This window comes from Haemaphysalis longicornis, unplaced genomic scaffold (assembly GCF_048455015.1).
Source record: "Haemaphysalis longicornis isolate Haplotype H1 unplaced genomic scaffold, Haemaphysalis longicornis Haplotype H1 scaffold_1, whole genome shotgun sequence".
Classification (NCBI taxonomy): Eukaryota; Metazoa; Arthropoda; class Arachnida; order Ixodida; family Ixodidae; genus Haemaphysalis; species Haemaphysalis longicornis.
The window spans coordinates 398754122-398771830 of NW_027526203.1; the positions used below are offsets into that span (position 1 = coordinate 398754122).

Below are 17709 nucleotides of genomic sequence, written 5' to 3' on the forward strand. Positions count from 1 at the left end.
CCCCACTGCACCAGTTACAATGATTGCCTGCAATTTTTTTTCTTTCTAAACATGTGGTACAGATACATGTAATGCTGACCTTATATAGCAATTAAGCACTGAAAAGGGGGAAAGAAGGGCCGACTTAGAAGGGGGAAGCTGGGGGAACAAAAGATAGCAAAGAGGTATTTGTGGGTGTAAGGCAGGGATGGCGGATATATAAGTGAAGACTCGTTTTGTGTTCAGCCTGTGGTATGAAATGAAGTGGATGGTTGTCACATCCTCCTGGTCTATAGGTGCTTGTATCTGTATTTGCTCCAACTCAACCCATAGGCAGTTACGTTTGTTTGCTGAAGTGCAAAGCTATGAGGCTGTTTGTCCTTGTTGTTCTCGCGTCATTCGGGTTGGAATGCAAAAGCTTTGATTGTAGACTTCACGTAGAGCATAAATTGGTTGTGTGCTCGCATTATTAATCGGGTGTGTGGGAAGCAGTGCTTGGGTAAAATGCGAGGAAGGACGCTCACTATTGAGACATGTGCCACAGTGACTCAGTGGTTAAGACGTGCGGCTAAGCTCAAGGTTTGATGCTGAGCCCAAGGTGGGTTCGATCCCAGCCGTGGTGGCTGCTTTTCTGATGGTGCGGAAAGTGGGAACGCCTGTGTGTTGAGATTTTGGTCAACTAAGGCGGTAAGTTGGGCGAGTTGGTTACTAACTAAGGAATTCATCATACTAGCGAACACACACAGGGACATAGGTAATAGAGACGACGAAACACACAGACGACGAAACTGAGTTGAAGTCTAGCGTGTGTTTCGTCGTCTCTATTACCTTTGTCCCTGTGTGTGTTCGCTAGTATGATGAATTCCTTAGAGACTTTGGTACGCGTTTAAGATACCCAGGGGGTCAAGATTAATTCAGAGCCCTCCATTACGGCATGCCTCATAGCCGAAGTGTAGCTTCGGCACATTAAACCCCCAAAATTTGAATTTTCATTATCGAGACCAGATTATGTCGATTGTAACATAGTGATATTGTCTTATGGAATTATAGCATCCAGGTGCTATAATGATGTGAATTCTGACCCTCATGAAACTTGTTATTGCCGGTTTGAACATCGCACTAAAGCTCTGAACAAAAGGCCTGTGTGTGTTTTTGTTTCCATTTGTATACCAGTTGAAGACGCAGAAGTGCCCGTTTTGCAGCAAGGCCTTCAGCAAAAACTTTGACCTGCAGCAGCACATCCGCTCACACACGGGCGAAAAACCCTTCCAGTGTGTCATCTGCGGCCGGGGCTTTGCCCAGAAGTCCAACGTCAAAAAGCACATGCAGACGCACAAGGTGAGCCTTGCTCAAAGTGGTGCTGCCCTTGCTTTTGTCTTTGTTCTTCATGTACATTAGTAGCCAACAGGGTTAGCCATTCGGTGCTTCCTGGCACTCCTGTGGGACACCCGTAGCTGTCCGGTCCCCACTTTTCGGGGTGCTGTGGTATCCACACTGGTATGGAAATGGGTCCAAGGGAATTTCCATGGGCTGTTTGGCTACCTTATTGCATTAATTGCTGTAGCCCATCGGATCCAGCACCTTTACATGTTAAAAGAATTTGATGTGTAGCATAGACTGAAGAAACCTAGACTGTTTTAGCTGCTGGATAGATTACAACTGCAAATAATGTGTTGTGTTGAAGCAACAAAGTCAGGAAAAAACTGGAACTTTTAGTTTCATGTTGAAATCTATTCTTCCAGGTAAGTTTTTTCTGAAGTCCAGCGGCCTCATTATGATGTTATTACGCCAACACTTACCTTGTTATATCGAGGTTAAATATATATGGTTTCCAACGGGCATTAGGTTACTTACTTATACCGTATGACTTCATTGTATTGAGGTTTTACTGTAGTTGTTGATAACGAAATGGTAAAGAAAATAAATGTAGTAAATGGTTAAGACAAGGTCGCAACACAGTGGAACAAAATTTGGCATACATTGCCATGAAGAAATGCAGGTTTTTCAACATTCTGTGAATAGAAGCAGTATGTTGAGTGGTCCCTCTAGTGATTGAAAAGATAGGCTGGTATGTCAAGTACTCTACTGCAAGCATTGCCAACTAGTAATAACTGTTGATTCCTCACTCCACATGTTAAGTACGCAGGTTCGTTTCCCGGCGGCGGCCGCCGCTTTTCTGATGGAGGCGAAAGCAAAAACGCCCGTGTGTTCGAGATTTCGGCCTGCGTTAAAGATCCCCAGGGAGTCAAAATTAATCCAGAGCCCTCCACTGTGGCATGCCTCATTGCCTGTGTGGCACCGGCACGTTAAACCCCACAATCAATCACTCACTACACGTGTTATATTAACAGGATACTTTTTTTCATCTTATAAATGTTGCAGAAGTTGTGTTCCACTTGAGCTAAAATACACGGAGTTAGCATTCACAACATACATGTTTTGTGCAATGATTTCACGTGTTAAACTTTGTTGCACAGCTTCCGCTTTGTGCGGTAAACGTGGAACTAAATGGTATGCCATGGGCTGGAGCTTGAAATTCGTGTGTCATGCGGCAGAGCCAACTTCTGCTGCCCTATTATTCGTAAATTTCGAATATTCGAAAACTTCAAATGCCTCAGCCAGCAAAACTGCGCTGTGAATTGAATTGAATAGCAAACACTATTCGCAAAGTATTTGAAGTTTCAAATATTTGCATGCCTCTCTTGTAATGACGTCACAATGGTTTGTTTGCAATGCGTTTCCATGCTATATCAGCCTTCGAAGTTTTTATTTTTACCAATTTCGAGGTTTACATCACTTATCAACTTTTGTTGTTTAACTCGTGGGTTTTTAGAGGGTAAGCTTGCCAGTGAACCTTTTAATTTAATCCTGCAGAGTTGCCATTGCGTCACTGTAGCCAATATTGAGTGAATCGTTGTGGAGGAAGATGCAAGGGAAGCTGCACTTTCAAATGCCCTTTTTTCATTATAAATTTCTGCAAATCTAATAACGACTCTGAACATGGCCTACGCATTCTGTGTAGACTTTAATTTGTGGAGGTAATGAGGCAATGTTCAAAATTTACGGCAGTGTTCCTTTCGGCTAAAGGAACACTGAAACGTCAGTGTGATTAATTACCAAAATTGTATTAGCTTTTAATTCCCAGTTTTAGGGTGCATGTTTCTATTAGAAAATGGAGCCAGGTAGCAAATAAAGATCCATTTCCAAAGTTTGCCCTCAGGTACATTAATTATAGTCTTCGGTCTCCTAGTTTGAAACTGAGAGTAGTTGCACGAACAGTGTGGAGCATTAAAGGTAATCTGAAGAGGATCTAGTGTCAACCCAAAGCAGATACACATTGAATAGTTCCCATGAACAAAGTGTTTTTGCCGTACATGATAGAACCAACACAGTACACAAACAAAAATTGCCCAATGCTCTGCCCCACTTGGTAAATGTCAAGAAAGCAAGTGCTGTACAAAACCATACTAACATTCGTTGGAAGAGGATTTGTGGCTAGAGTGGCCTCCTGTGTTCAGCTTGTACCGCTTTGTTTCCTTGAGAGCTTGCCATAGAAAGTTCTACTGGTTGGTTTGTTATTCTATGCAGTTATTTGTACTTACAAGGCTGACCTTGCCCTTTCAATGTTCTTGAGCGCCAGTTCAGTTCTATGTAGCATCTCTACATTTTTATGGCATGAAGGGGAATTGAAAGTGCAAGCAAAAGCAATGGCCAAGGGTCCCCCAGAGATTGCTCCTGTGATCATTGGAAGGGAGTTTTGCAGGGCGATTCCACGAGGACGAACATGCGTGTACACGGCCATTTTTTGTTCTTTCTGGTTTTTTTATGATATATGCGCAAAATATGGAAACCCCCGAAGATCAAGTTTGTTTTCTCCGGAGGTGCGTAGTTCGGGAGAAAAAAATGTTTGAATGTGCCCGGAGTGCAGCAGTGGTTCCGGCAACTGCAGATTTTTTCAAGTTTGCGTCTTTGTGTACGTCAAGGAGTAAAAGGGGTGTGTATAAAATGTTTCGAGCCATAAACTAGACCGGAATGCTAATCAATGTAACGCAAATTCGGCGCCCAGCAGCGAACAAAAAATTTTTTTAAAAATCGTGAAATCGGCCCAGACAATAGTTTGTTACTGTTCTTGACGCCCCCTATCTGAATTTCTTCTTGTCAGAAAAACCTCTAAGTTAGACATTTTGTTGGCCATACGTGTCTGAACGCATCAGCAAAAGATGGTGTGTGTAGAAAATTTATAAGTACGTCAAAAAATTCAATACCTTCGGCTCTTTTTCAGAAATTGCGCAAATTCAAAACTCAATATATAAAAAAACCCATATTTGATTTTCTTCAAAATTGCGGAAACAAGACCCCTTTACTTGGAAAACAAAACTGCAGAAAAACATGTTGCATCATTTTGTTCACAACAAAGTTATGAGGGGCCAAACTTAAGGCTCGCGCGATGCGTCTCGGCGCGCCGCAGTAAGTTCTGGCCGCTGTTGCCGGACGTTGCGCGGGTATACACGAGACGTAATTCGTAGTCCACTGTCACATATCGGAACGGTCAATCTCTTTCCAATATTCCCAAACAAAAACACTATTCTGGAGATTCTATATTTTTCTTTTATTGCCCACCTCTGTTTCCCTAATGTGTTCTTTAACGAGCTAAGTTTCTGAGCCATACCACCTCAAAAGCGCTCCTTTACGGCGCCAGTGTTTTGCGGGATGCAAAACAAAAAATACAAAGGTTCCTCCGATGCGCAGGCGTCCGAAACAGATGGCGCACGGGCGGTTACAAGGGAGGGTATGGATTGACCTTCAGACCCTAATCAGTTCCTCACCACGACGGGCGCATTTCCGCTGGCGGTGCATGGTGCGCAGGCGTCAGCACAGAGTTTCCCACCGCCTTTTTTGAGGCAAACGTGAGAGAACGACCTTAAAAATAACTAACCAGGAAACAAACACCTGCACCACGGCTTACGAGGCCGTAGCAGGCTTTTCGGAGACGCCACGTGCGCGCGAACCTATTTTGCTGCAATGAGAATCAGGTGTGATCGGGTACCTGGCTGCTTGACGTATTACTAAATTCCAGTCTGTTGTCATATTATTGCCGTATATTTATTGTTTAGTCACATATCACAAAGGCGAAGCGTACATTACAGTATTACTAGCTATTTTTCTACGCTTGCGTACGAAAATTGCAGAAGGGGAGGAGCTACTGCCCCGTCCTTTTCTGACCTTCAACTCACTGGTTGATGGGCTCTCAACGGATGCTTCCCTTTGCTTGACGCTTGCCATATTTTTGTTTACTTTTGACTCCTTCCCTTAAAATTTTGTTTTTTTCCATGGGTGGATGCTTTCGTGTGTGCCTAAGTGTTTGCACGTGTATTTGTGCGCGTGTTTGCTTGTTCGACTACCAGCACACTCCTCTCCTGATAGATGTAGCAGGGGAAACCTAGTGGATGTTGTTCATAAAAAAATGTGACCTGTTCACCCACCCACAGTTCATTCCTGTCCGAAACTGAACTGAGCAAGTTGATCGGGGGTGGCTGCTGCCAAGTGCGCGCAAGATATGTACCAAGTTCACAGCTCCGAGAGGAGAGTTTGTGCGAATTACTTGCACGTCCACAAGAAGAAGATACTTCGACAAAGAAACTTCCGCAGCATGAAAGATTTAGACATTGAATCTTTGCGGAAACGTCTGCGCCGTGACATTGATGACAGTGATTAGATCTTCCAGCACTGCTTTCGTCGCCTGACCGAACTTCTGTGTTCTCCTGGTGGTTCTCCTGACGAAGCCGACGATACATTTAGCCAAGAAGATGAAGCAGTCCTCCAAGTGAACAGGTATGTTCAACTTTCCGAAGTTTTACCATTGAAACCGCCTTCTGCTCTACCTCCACGCAGCCGAAAATCCTACGCAAAAAGGAAACGCGCTGAAATTGAAAAGGTTGTCGTTGAAGAAATACATTCAAGTCTAAGCACCGCCTACGGAAACTCGAGCAATCCCGCCCTTCCGAAGGATGACTGCCACATGTGCGCCAGTTAGCTGCGAAACCTTAATGAAGCTTTGGAGGCATCGACATCTTATCAAGAACGCTTGCGCCTGCTGACTCTCCTTCCAGCTGAAGCACCGTCAAAAAAAATCCAGGATATGCTTCCCAATGCTACGAAGTACATGATCATAAAGGCTCAAAAGCTGCGCGGTATGAATGGCGTGTGGTCAACGGCAAACCTGTACACAAGGTCAAGGCTCAGTCCATCAGATGTGCAAACGGCGCTCGAGTAATACACAAGAGATGAGCTCGGGTGCTCGCGGCAGAGCCCAAACAGGAAAGATGTTGTGTCAGTTGTCGTAAACGGTACTCGGGAATACGTGTCAAAGCGCTTCATGACACGCTCGATACGGGAGACTTACAATGTCTACAAAGAAGCCCATCCTGGTGTCATGATGGGTTTGTCGAAGTTTTATTCTTTGCGCCCGAAATGGGTCTTGCACTCACCCCAGCACAAAGTGTGCGTCTGCGTTTATTGTGCAGATGCCGACCTGTCTGCTTTGGCCCTGCAAAACGTTACAGGGATTGACTGAAGGATGAGCACCTTAAAGGAGCTTTGTCTTTGCACCTCACCATCGACGCAGTGTTTCTTGGGCGAGTGCCGGCAATGCCCAATGGCCGACAACCTTACCATGTCAGCTTTGAGCGTATCGGATGAAGAAGAGGTCACGTATGCTGTGTGGGAAAATGGCTCTCTGATAAAAAAGACTGTACCGTCAGCTGCATTCGTGAAGGAACTAGGCAAATGGGTCACCAAGTGGATTTCCCATGACTATACTAGGCGCACCCAGGCCATTGCCATAAACGAAGCAAAAAGATGCGAACGGCGATCAAGCATTGTACTGCACTTCGACTTCGCTGAAAATTGGACAGTTATTCTGCCAAATGAAGTCCAGTCGTACCACTGGCACAAAACACTGGTTTCACTGTTTACCTGCGTTGTAACTACGAGAAAATCAGTTCAGAGCTTCGCAGTAGTCAGCGATGACATGCAACACGATACCGCACATGCATGCTATGCGCTCCACAAGGTGCACGAATGCCTGGAAGAAAGTGCCCCTGTCTACAGCCACGTTGTTTACGTTAGTGACGGTGCAGCCAGCCATTTCAAGAACAAATATCAGCTGTACGAACTTTCCAGAGCAAACTACACGTCTGCGAAGTGGCTGTTCTCTGCTACCGGACACGGAAAAAACTCGTGTGATGGAGTTGGTGGTATTGCAAACATCACGCTTCGTTACACAACCTGAGGGCAGGCAGCACCAACGTCATTCGGTCAGCAGCTGAAATGATTGCTGAGTTGCAAAGCAAGCTAAAGAAGGTGACCCTGATTCACGCAGTTTCGCATGGGAAAGCGCGAAGAACGGAAGCATCTGCCACGTATCCGAGGCATCCAGTCCTGTCACGTGTGGTCCATCACGAAGGAATACCCAAACGAACAGCGCTTAACCGTCAACAGAACCGCTGAAAGTGAGCCCACTGCCATTTACCTGTTTTCAGTTTCGTGTGCTTGACTTTATGAGCGCCCGAGGGAGCTGTGGTGTACATATTACAAACATTTTACTTAAGTTGTATTCCCATACGTGTGCTTTTTTCGGTGTTCCTGACTGTAAATAATTAATCATGGTAGCCTGCCAGCCAATTCCCAAACTCCAGTGTCTTTTTACTTGAATAAATAATCTTGTGAAGAAAAGCTGAAATCCCTTCAGTAATTTAGTCATGCTGTGGCCAAAGCGCCATAATAATAGAAAATTTCGACCCTTCCTACCACTTCTACCCGATCGAACCACCGGAAAAGCGTTTCCTGTTCTTTTGCATCCCTCTTTCTTTTCCCTATAAGAGGAGTGGCGTTCGCAAATGAGCGCTTTTGAGGTGGTATCGGCCGGAAACAATAAGAGGAGTGGCGTTCGCAAATGAGCGCTTTTGAGGTGGTATCGGCCGGAAACACATTAGGGAAACAGAGGCGGGCAAAAAAAAAATATAGAATCTCCAGAATAGTGTTTTTCGTTGGGGAATACTGGAAAGAGATTGACCGTTCCGATATGTGACAGTGGACTGTGAATTACCTCTCGTGTACACCCGCGCAACGTCCGGCAACAGCGGCTGGAACTTACCGCGGCGCGCCGAGACGCATCGCGCGAGCCCCATGTTTGGCCCCTCATAACTTTGTTGTGAACAAAATGATGCAACATGTTTTTCCGCAGTTTTGTTTTCCAAGTAAAGGGGTCTTGTTTCCGCAATTTTGAAGAAAATCGAATATGGGTTTTTTTTTATATTGAGTTTTGAATTTGCGCAATTTCTGAAAAAGAGCCGAAGTTATTGAATTTTTTGACGTACTTATAAATTTTTTGCACACACCATCTTTTGCTGATGTGTTCAGACACGTATGGCCAACAAAATGTCTAACTTAGAAGTTTTTCAGACAAGAAGAAAATCAGATAGGGGGCGTCAAAAACAGTAACAAACTATCGTCTGAGCCGATTTCACGATTTTTTTTTTTTTTTTTTTGTTCGCTGCTGGACGTCGAATTTGCGTTACGTTGATTAGCATTCCGGTGTAGTTTATGGCTCGAAACATTTTATACACACCCCTTTTACTCCTTGATGTACACAAAGACGCAAACTTGAAAAAATCTGCAGTTGCCGGAACCTCCGCGGCGCTCCGGGCACATTCAAACATTTTTTTTCTCCCGAACTACGCACCTCAGGAGAAAACAAACTTGAACTTCGGGGGTTTCCATATTTTGCGCATATATCATAAAAAAACAAGAAAGAACAAAAAATGGTCGTGTTACACGCATGTTCGTTCTCTCGTGGAATCGCCCTGCATTAAATTTCATCAAAGAATATTGCCACGGTCTAATAACAATAGTGAGGAGGGATTAATCCCATAAGAGGACTCAAGATGCTCCTACTTTGTGAATGCGATCCTAGTAAACCTTGCATTTTACAGGCTCAGCTTGACTGTGGCAATGTTTTTGCGATTTCCAGCACATGTTTACCATTCTGTTATTACTCTAGCAGGCGACAGGAATGACCACGTAATTCTTTTTCAAAACAGGTATGGCCCAATGGCTTGTCGTGCACACTGCCCCCGCAGCTTGTCTCAGATGGTTCACAGTCGTCTGTTGACGACCCAAATTCCAAGGAGGAAAGTGCAGGAAACAAGAAGGTGAGAAATTGCAAACCTGCCTGCAATTCCTGTCTCATTTGCCCCTTCTGCTTCTCGAGCTCCTAGCATGGAAAGGAGTTGCAAGTGCACACCCTACTTTCAGATCGTGACTTCTGATGATGTGGCCCTGGTGAACAGCTACAGCTGTCCATTCTGTTCCTTTGTGGGGAAGACTTACTTTGAGCTCAAGAGCCATTTGACATTCCACAAGCAGGAAAAGGTAACTACTAGCATTCTCATCAAAACAGTGCAAACGTATGCAAACTGTGCGTGGGAATCGTCATGGAGGAACTAAATCATTAAGGAGGAACTAAATAGCAAGCCTAGTGTTATACCTGAGCCCCCAGGTCGCTCAGCCTGTGCTCTTCCCTGCGACACGTAGGGCCACATAGGAAAGGGTCACACAGATTAAACAGATTGATGCCTTATTGACTTGACGATCTGACTTGACGATTGGTAAACTTTCCATTTTGCGGAAAGCGGCAGAGAACATTTGAGAAGGAGTTAGAAAAACCGAGATACCAGGCACATTGCTATCCCCGAGTTGCTTTCAGATTATTTGTTGCTTTTCTTATTTGAGGAATGCTTTCACTGCTTTCACAATGTTCACATAGGCTTCAACCAACAGTTTTATGCCTTTTTGCTTCTAGCACTGCTTATGCAGTCGGCCTGGTTATTATCAACAGGTTAAAGGAGCCATGAAGAGAAAATACAACTTCATGTAATTTGAAAGAACTAGGACTCAGTATCTCACTTAGCTCCATTACAGCCACAAAAGATGTTTTTTAACGGAAAAAAAGCAAGAAGTATTTATAAACTTTCAAATTTTGCGCCACAGTGACGTGTTATGAGCAAGAATGACGTCATACGGGCCAACAATAAAACACAATTTTCAGTGCGTTAACTGCACGTTAGCATTCAAGTGTTGCGGTCAAATGAAACTAGAGGCCCATTACAGACGTCCAGTCATGTGTCGTCCCGACAGGCCAGTTAGGCGGCCGCCAATCGCACAAACAAGGTTCCGTGACGTCATAGAAAAGTTGCGGGAAATTGGCTAGGGGGTCGCAGCTGCTTCACACATTTTCTTTAATATCTCCGTTATTTGTTCGGAGATTGCGATGATATTGATATCATTTTTATGGGAACTAAGCAGTCTTTCTAATAAACCCAACTTGTATTTTCTCTTCATGGCTCCTTTAATGAGCTAGAAGTGGGTTGATACGTTGAATAACATTAATACACCAAAACCTGTGTAAATGAACTTTGATGAACTTCTATAATGTGCTTATTATACAGGTGTTTGTTTTTGGCTGCATCAGGCATTTTCAAAGAAGTAGCAAAATCAACTGTATCCTGTTTTTTGTGCAACTCACTTGTTCCAGCAGCCACCAGAGAAGGATAATCACATTAATTAGCATAATTACCTGATATTAGTTAGCCAGCTTTTAGATGCAAAGCATCTCTTGCTCTCGGCTCTGTCGTCCGTCGTCCGTCCGTCGTTTGTCCACAACTCTCCCCCTCTCCCCACCAGCTGTGCGATAGCGCACGCACTTCTCCTCCTCTCCCTCTCTCCACGCCAGCTGTGCGATAGCGCGTGCTCTGCTCCTCCCCTCCCCCTCTCCACGCCAGCTGTGCGATAGCGCGCGCGCTACTCATCACCGCAGCTGCGCGATAAGCGCACATGCACGTCTCCTCTCTCATCTCCTCCTCTCCACTCCATCTGCTCTATATAATAAACCCGGTCCGTGCGCCGCTCCCTCAGTTGCTGCTTCGGTTGAGTCGCGCTGCGCCGTCCGATGAGCTGAATGGACGCCAAAAAATTCTGTCATTTTCCGTTATTTGGATACCCAATCTCATGAACGTTTCGGAGCCTCCGAGATGCTTCGCATCAACTCAGGGTTCCCTCGCGGGAAGGTGGTGTCATTTTTAATTGCTGGTTTTAGGACACATACTTATGCTAGGGAGTTAGAAACAAGTACTAAGCGAAGTTAGTCTAATTGATAAAAATCTCACATCTTTTGGCACATAATTGTTCCCCAGCATCACTAATAACAACATTCTCTATGTGCAGGATTGTGTGGATGGGCTCCAAGCCACTTTCCTCAATGTCAGCGCAGTACCAGTGAAAACACCTGGGCAATCTACACTGCCTGAAAACAAGCAGTCACAGTTTAAATGAAATGTTCATGCCGAATGAGAAAAGTCCTCCCCTCTATTCCTCGCCTTTCTGAACGCCGAAGTCTTGCTGCCAAGACAAGGCAGTCCTGTCCAACTTAAATATTTTGCACTTTTTAGCCACAGCTCCCCTGTCCTCACATATGCCCTAGTTGATGCCAGTGATGCTGATAGCGCCTGTTTAGCCATGCACTGCCTTGCCTGTTACCAATCTTTAACTGTTCTAGCCACCCCGATACCAGAGCCACCCAGATACTGCCTTAGCCCCCCAGAACGTCTAAAAAAATGAGAATAAAATTGCCAGGCCTTTTTTGGTTTCCGAGGAGGCCTAAAGCATGTAATGCTTCGTAATTGACCGCATTTCCACCAAATATGGCACTTCATACTGAAGCATGCTTTTTTTTAACATACTAGTGTTTGTTGTTCTGGTTTCACTTCGTGGGCAAGCTTGGTGTGCTGCTTCTTTCTACATCTTAGCATGCATAGCAGCCACTCGCAAAAAGCGAAAGCACTGTGGCTGAGGAGGTACTGCCATCTGTCTTATCTATGCACAAGCTTGCTCTTTTCTGTGCGACAAAAGAGCTCCATGTCCAGGGTCACCTAAAACCAGCATCCTAGCACGTTGACGTCGGTTTCGGGACGGTTTAGACAAGGTTCCGTGCATTGTTTTATGAGATGCACTTGCACTGAGGTGCTGTGCGAGTAGTTCATAAAAAAACATCGCCTGCCTAAGGAACAGGCAGCTTTATGGCACTGGCAGTGGGCACTCTCGGAACTTGATGTGTGCGATCTCCAGTTCGTTATGAGTGAGCTAGTTAGTAATGGATGTTAACAAGATAAGTTTTGCGTGTTCGATATCGTGACCGATTCGCTGCTCCCAGGTTTGTTATATTTGGGTTCAGCTGCATTCGAAAATTTTTATTGCCTCTTTGGCTCGGTCACTATAAAGATTCCCCGTACTTTCTCTAACCTTTATTCGGCTTTACAGGTGTTCAAGTGCATTGTGGGGAAGTGTGGCAAAACATTCACGGAGTTGGACTCCTTCCTGAGCCATGCCAAGAGCCACGAAAGCAACATGATGTACCGCTGTGGCCACTGTCCACGCACTCTGGCTTCGCTGTACGAACTCAACGTCCACCAGCTCACCCATTCCCTGTGTGTGACCAGCGACAGTCACAGCATCAGTGTCACCATTGGCTCCAACAGCACATCAGCCAAGGCTAACAACAGGCAAGAAACAGCACCCTAGCCATGTAGTCTGTTGTTGCTCGATGTAGCTAGTGTTCTTTTGTAAGTAAATACACATTAGGCAGTGTTGAAATGTGTGCCACACAGTAGACGAGTATGAGCCAGTCCCCCCTTCAACAGCCCGCATGGCTGCCCCTGTTTTATCACCTCGCTTGATGCAGTAGCGTAGCACTTTAGTGAGACTATCTGGTTGCATATCAAAAAGTATAGTGTTGGCCAGCATTGAGACCAGCATTGAGATTATATATTGTCGAAATAAAAGGTGCACCTGGGGGCTACCATTGCTAGCACCCTCAAAAGGGCTCTCATATAAGCTTTCAGCATTTTGGGTAGTGAAAGAAGGGATTTCTTGGCCCCACAAATCAAGCAAGTTTCAGGTGGTTTATGTGTAGTACACATTGAAAATACATATAGCATAGTAGTGTAGGAAAATAAATGAAAAGAGTAAAACAAACATGGTGATGTGACAACTTCGTGCAGGTGTCGCGCATTAAATGAAGGCTCAGCCTGTGATGTGCCATGGTCTGCAAGCTTTACTCAGTGATTGCATCGATGAGTCTGGTTTCATGAAAATTCTATTATGTACCAGTCCGGTGGTTTGTTTCTGTTTTTTTCCCCCCTCTAAGGGGTGGGAACATCTGCCGCAACAGCTGCCGGCATTGCAGAGCGACTGGCTCTCCTCCTTGCAGGCCCCACCAGTGTCCTCACTGCCTCAACCGCTATGCGACACTGGAGGCTCTGGCACATCACCAAGCCACCTGCAGCCACAACTACCCATGCCCAGTCTGCCGCAAGGTCTTCCCCTGTGAGCGCTATTTGAGGCGTCATTTAATTGTTCACCGAGCATCAACGCCTCATGTCTGTTCAGTTTGCCACAAGGGTTTCAAGACGGACCACTACCTCAAGGTGCGTACTGTCAGTGAGACTAAGGTTGCTTTTGCTTTGTGCAAAATAATTGCAAGTGCGAAATAATTGCATAAAAAAAGAGGGTCAAAAATTTCGCTCCACGACTTGGCACGAGGTACAACCAGTGAGCTTCCAAAGAGACGCATTTCTAATTTCAGAAGCTGCACTTTTAATATACTACTGCATTTTATACAAGCCTTTCAGCAATGATCTAATACTCTCAAACAGGGATTTATGGCATGTTGGCTCTGTGCCTTTCCCTGGGCAACTCCTCAAAGCTAGCACAAGGTTTATGAGAACTCTGGAAATTGTGAAATGAAACTGCAAAAATATGCTTTGATGACACAGTTTGACTTTAGCTGAAAGACCTTGTTAGAAAATGTGGTATGGTTTACAGCTTTTACGATAGCAGGGGGCCATTGAACTTTGTTTGGTTAAATTACATTATCCATTGCAAAGGCACTGCTAATGAAGCCACCCAGCTAATGACGGGTATATTTAGTATTATGTAGTATCAATGATTAGAAGGGAATATTTACATTTTGTTTGGCTTTGCATAGACTAAATGCAAAAAAAAATCTGCTTAAGACGAACAGCCTTGCACACACACTTCGGTTGAGACTAACACTTTCGGGGTGACCACCACTGCTGGCAAATCTCAATAGCGTGGCAGTCTTGTGGGGTGCGGCGAGGCATTCACACGACCAGAGGGAAAGAAAAGTTTAAATGAAACAACAGCATGAAGTGAGTTTACGCCACAGAAGGGGGGGGGGGGGGGAGAGAGAGAGAGAGAGAGAGAGAGAGAGAGAGAGAGAGAGCAGCCACTTCTCCCTCCCTTCAACCCGTGGGGCAAGCGCCAAAACAAAGAGAACAAAGAGTGAGGGCGAGTTTTCTGGCCGCTCTGCTCTGGAGGAGAAAGGCGCAAAACTAGGAGGGTAAAAAAAAAGTAAAGCAAGCGACAACAGAGACTACCTATTGTAGCAGCTCTCCTGACCAATGCTGTTTCTCAGCGCGATTGTGTGAGTTCGCGTCGGTTCACTCCCACCGCGTCATCACCGAGAAAGCGAGGAATTCCCTCATTGTCTCTGCTGTGTTGTCACTTGAGGTAGCGGGTGTACACTCTCCGTCGCCGCTTGGACTGGATAAAACCAGGCAAGAACACTTGAAGACAGTCTGCTATCAACGAGAGCGTAAACTTGGGCTTGTTGGGTATGCATTCTTGTAGGCAATGCGCGAGGCAGACACAGGACGAGACAAGAGACCCATCGTCCTCATCCCATCTCTTGTCTCGTCCTGTGTCTGCCTCGCGCTTTGCCTACAAGTCTGCTATCAAGTTGCGCAGTTAAATTAATTTCTTTTTTTTTTTTTGTCTTTTTCCTTTATTTTAGGTCTACGTCATTGACCGTCTTGAAGAATATATTTACATGCACCTGGGCATGTTGCCAAATATTTTTTTGGGAGGGCTTCTCATAACACGGACTTCTGATAAGACGAACAAACCATCATGGCCCCTTAGAGATCGTCTCAATGGGAGTTCGTTGAGTTCGTCTTAACTGTACATGCAGATCTTGTCACACGTGCGTAGACCAGCACCCGTAAGAAGCGAAAATTCTAAAATTAGCAGCACTTGGCGTGACAATGGCGAGGTCTACCCGTGGTACATGAAAAAAATGAAACCGTGAATGAAAAATCATCTGTGCCCTCTTCCTGAAATGCTATCTCAGTGCCATGAAGGCTGAGGGGAGGCTGACTTGTGCACTCAGGAAGTGCATCAAATGAACAAAGACTTCTTGCTGAGGTATACGTGTTGTGTGGATACAATTAAACCTGGATGTAACGAAGTTGACAGAAGTTCGGAATTTTTCATTACATCCAGGTTTTCGTTACATGCAGGTTTCGAGTTAAGGATCGCGGTAATGAAGCAGAAAGGAAGCCAAAATGCTAGAAATCAGTGAAGGTGAACTTGCCCTTCATAGATTTATTTCACAGTGAAAAACTGTGCGAGTTTCGCCTCCTGCTTTCGCGCGAGCTTAGGCTCTACACGGCGCTCCAAAGAAGCAAGGTCACTTACCCCCGTGTTAACAAACGTAACTTAAGTATCACTTTTGCCCTTTCACACTTTTCAGCACCTTAACCTGTTAGAAGAACCAAACGTATGCTGAAAGGGGGCCTTTTTGTGAACGTGATGCTCTTTATCACACTCAAGATCGTTGAGAGGGTGCTAGCTGGGATACTATACCACGTGGCAACATTCTTCTTTCTCGCCAGCAGAGACGGCATTTAAAATTGTGCGTTTTTCGTTTTCTAGCAACCGCACTAGTCACCTACGAACTGATACCACAGATAGAAGTGGAGACGTGCGACTGCATGCCGACAGGATGGCCCAGCACCTCAAAACTTAAGTCTGGAACGGAAACTGCACTCACACGTGGAAACGCACGGTAGTTTGCGGTGTGGGCGAAAAAAAAAGAAAAAGAAAGTGAGGGGTAGTTACTCTTGCCAGCTGGTGTGGTGTCTTGCTAACCGAGCAGGAGCAGCAGTGACTGCTACATTAGCTACGGCATGGTGCTAGCCTCTCCGTTCATCATCATCATCATCAATGCAAATTTCGTGTTTAGACAATTCCAGACGTTTTTATTGCTGCTGGCTCCTTACAGTAGTGCTAGTATTCACTAAATCAGTTCGTTTCTCCGGCCAATTTTTCAGTAAACGTGAAAAAAACAATGACTGATCAGCTCGCCGGCTTCGTTACATCAAAGTTAACCGCGGTGACATTTCGTTACATAGAGGTAGTGTATTAGGCCCATTACTTTATCTAGTCTACATTAACGACCTTCCCTCGGGTATATCATCCTGTGTTCGCCTATTTGCTGATGATCTTGTAATTTACCGTACCATTTCTTCTTACACCGACTGTTGCAGTCTCCAATCTGACCTAAATACTATTAACTCTTGGTGCTTAAGATGGTTGATGCCCCTTAATTTATTCAAAACAAAGCAAATGCCGTTTTCAGGTGGAACCCCCATTTTTCAACTTATACTATAAGTCATAATGCAATAGAGGTAACGAACACGTACAAATATCTTGGTCTTCATTTCAGAAATGATTTAACATGGCACAACCATATTAACGTCATCCTTGCCTCAGCAAACCACTCTTTAGGACTACTCAGGCGTAATCTAAAACAGGCCCCAGCTGATGTAAAAATGCATACGTCACCCTTATTCGTCCAAAAATAGAATATGCCTCTGCAATGTGGGATCCTCATCAAGCATATCTCACAAATAACCTCGAGTCATTACAAAACCGTGCTGCTCGCTTCTTTTTTGATTATTCTACATTTTCAAGCGTCACAGCATTAAAACAGCGGGCTGAACTGGATAAGTTATGCGTTCGTTGCGCATATGCTCACCTGTCCCTTTTCCATAAAATCTACTTCCACCCAACACTTCACAGCGATTTCTTTCAGCCTCCATCAGCTATTTTTATACACAGGGATCATCCCAACAAAGTTAAGTGCCCACTATGTCACTCGTTCTCGTATGCACACTTATTCCTGCCCCACACCGTAACTGACTGGAACGATTTACCCTCACATATAGCAACTCAAACTGACATAACTAAATTTCAATAGTTGCTTTGCCAATTGTGATGATTTGAATTGTATTGTTCCTTGAAATGTATTATTGTGCACTCACTGCTCTTCTCTTTTTTTGCCCTTCATCGCTTTTCTGTATTTAACTGTATTTAACTAGTTCCGTAGAGTAATTTCCTTGTCATCTGTAAGTGCCTTCTTGCGTAAGCGCAATCCGTTTATTTGTTCTAATTATTTTTCATAAAACGCATTGCATTCCTGCCATATTTTGTGGTACTTAAATTTTCTTTTTTCGTTCCTTTCTATCTTTTTTTTTCTTTTTTAATTCTTCTCTGTCATTTTTCTCCCCTTTTTTTTCTAATACTGCTTTCAACATGTGTATTTTTTTTAAGTTTGTGTATGCACCCCTTATGTAATATGGTAATATGAAATAAATAAAAAATAAATAAATAAACACATGGGCTTCAGTGGGGGTGGCAATGGGGAATTGAAAAACTTCGTTAAAACCAGGACTTTGTTACATACAGTTTCGTTACATCCAGGTTTAGCTGTAGTACAAAAAAAATGTAGTTGTCAGTTAGCATTTAACCTGG

At 44.5% G+C, this 17709-nt stretch overlaps 1 protein-coding gene across 2 annotated transcripts in view; it reads left to right on the forward strand.

The window, feature by feature from the left end:
* Positions 1-17709, forward strand: part of LOC144155371 (zinc finger protein 341-like) — a 60687-nt gene that overhangs the window by 35129 nt on the left and 7849 nt on the right. For both annotated transcript variants that reach the window (XM_077686750.1, XM_077686751.1), the window contains 5 exons: positions 1153-1317; positions 9081-9191; positions 9295-9411; positions 12355-12596; positions 13304-13520. In XM_077686750.1, coding sequence (XP_077542876.1) covers positions 1153-1317; positions 9081-9191; positions 9295-9411; positions 12355-12596; positions 13304-13520 — 852 coding nt within the window. The remainder of the gene's footprint in view (positions 1-1152; positions 1318-9080; positions 9192-9294; positions 9412-12354; positions 12597-13303; positions 13521-17709) is intronic.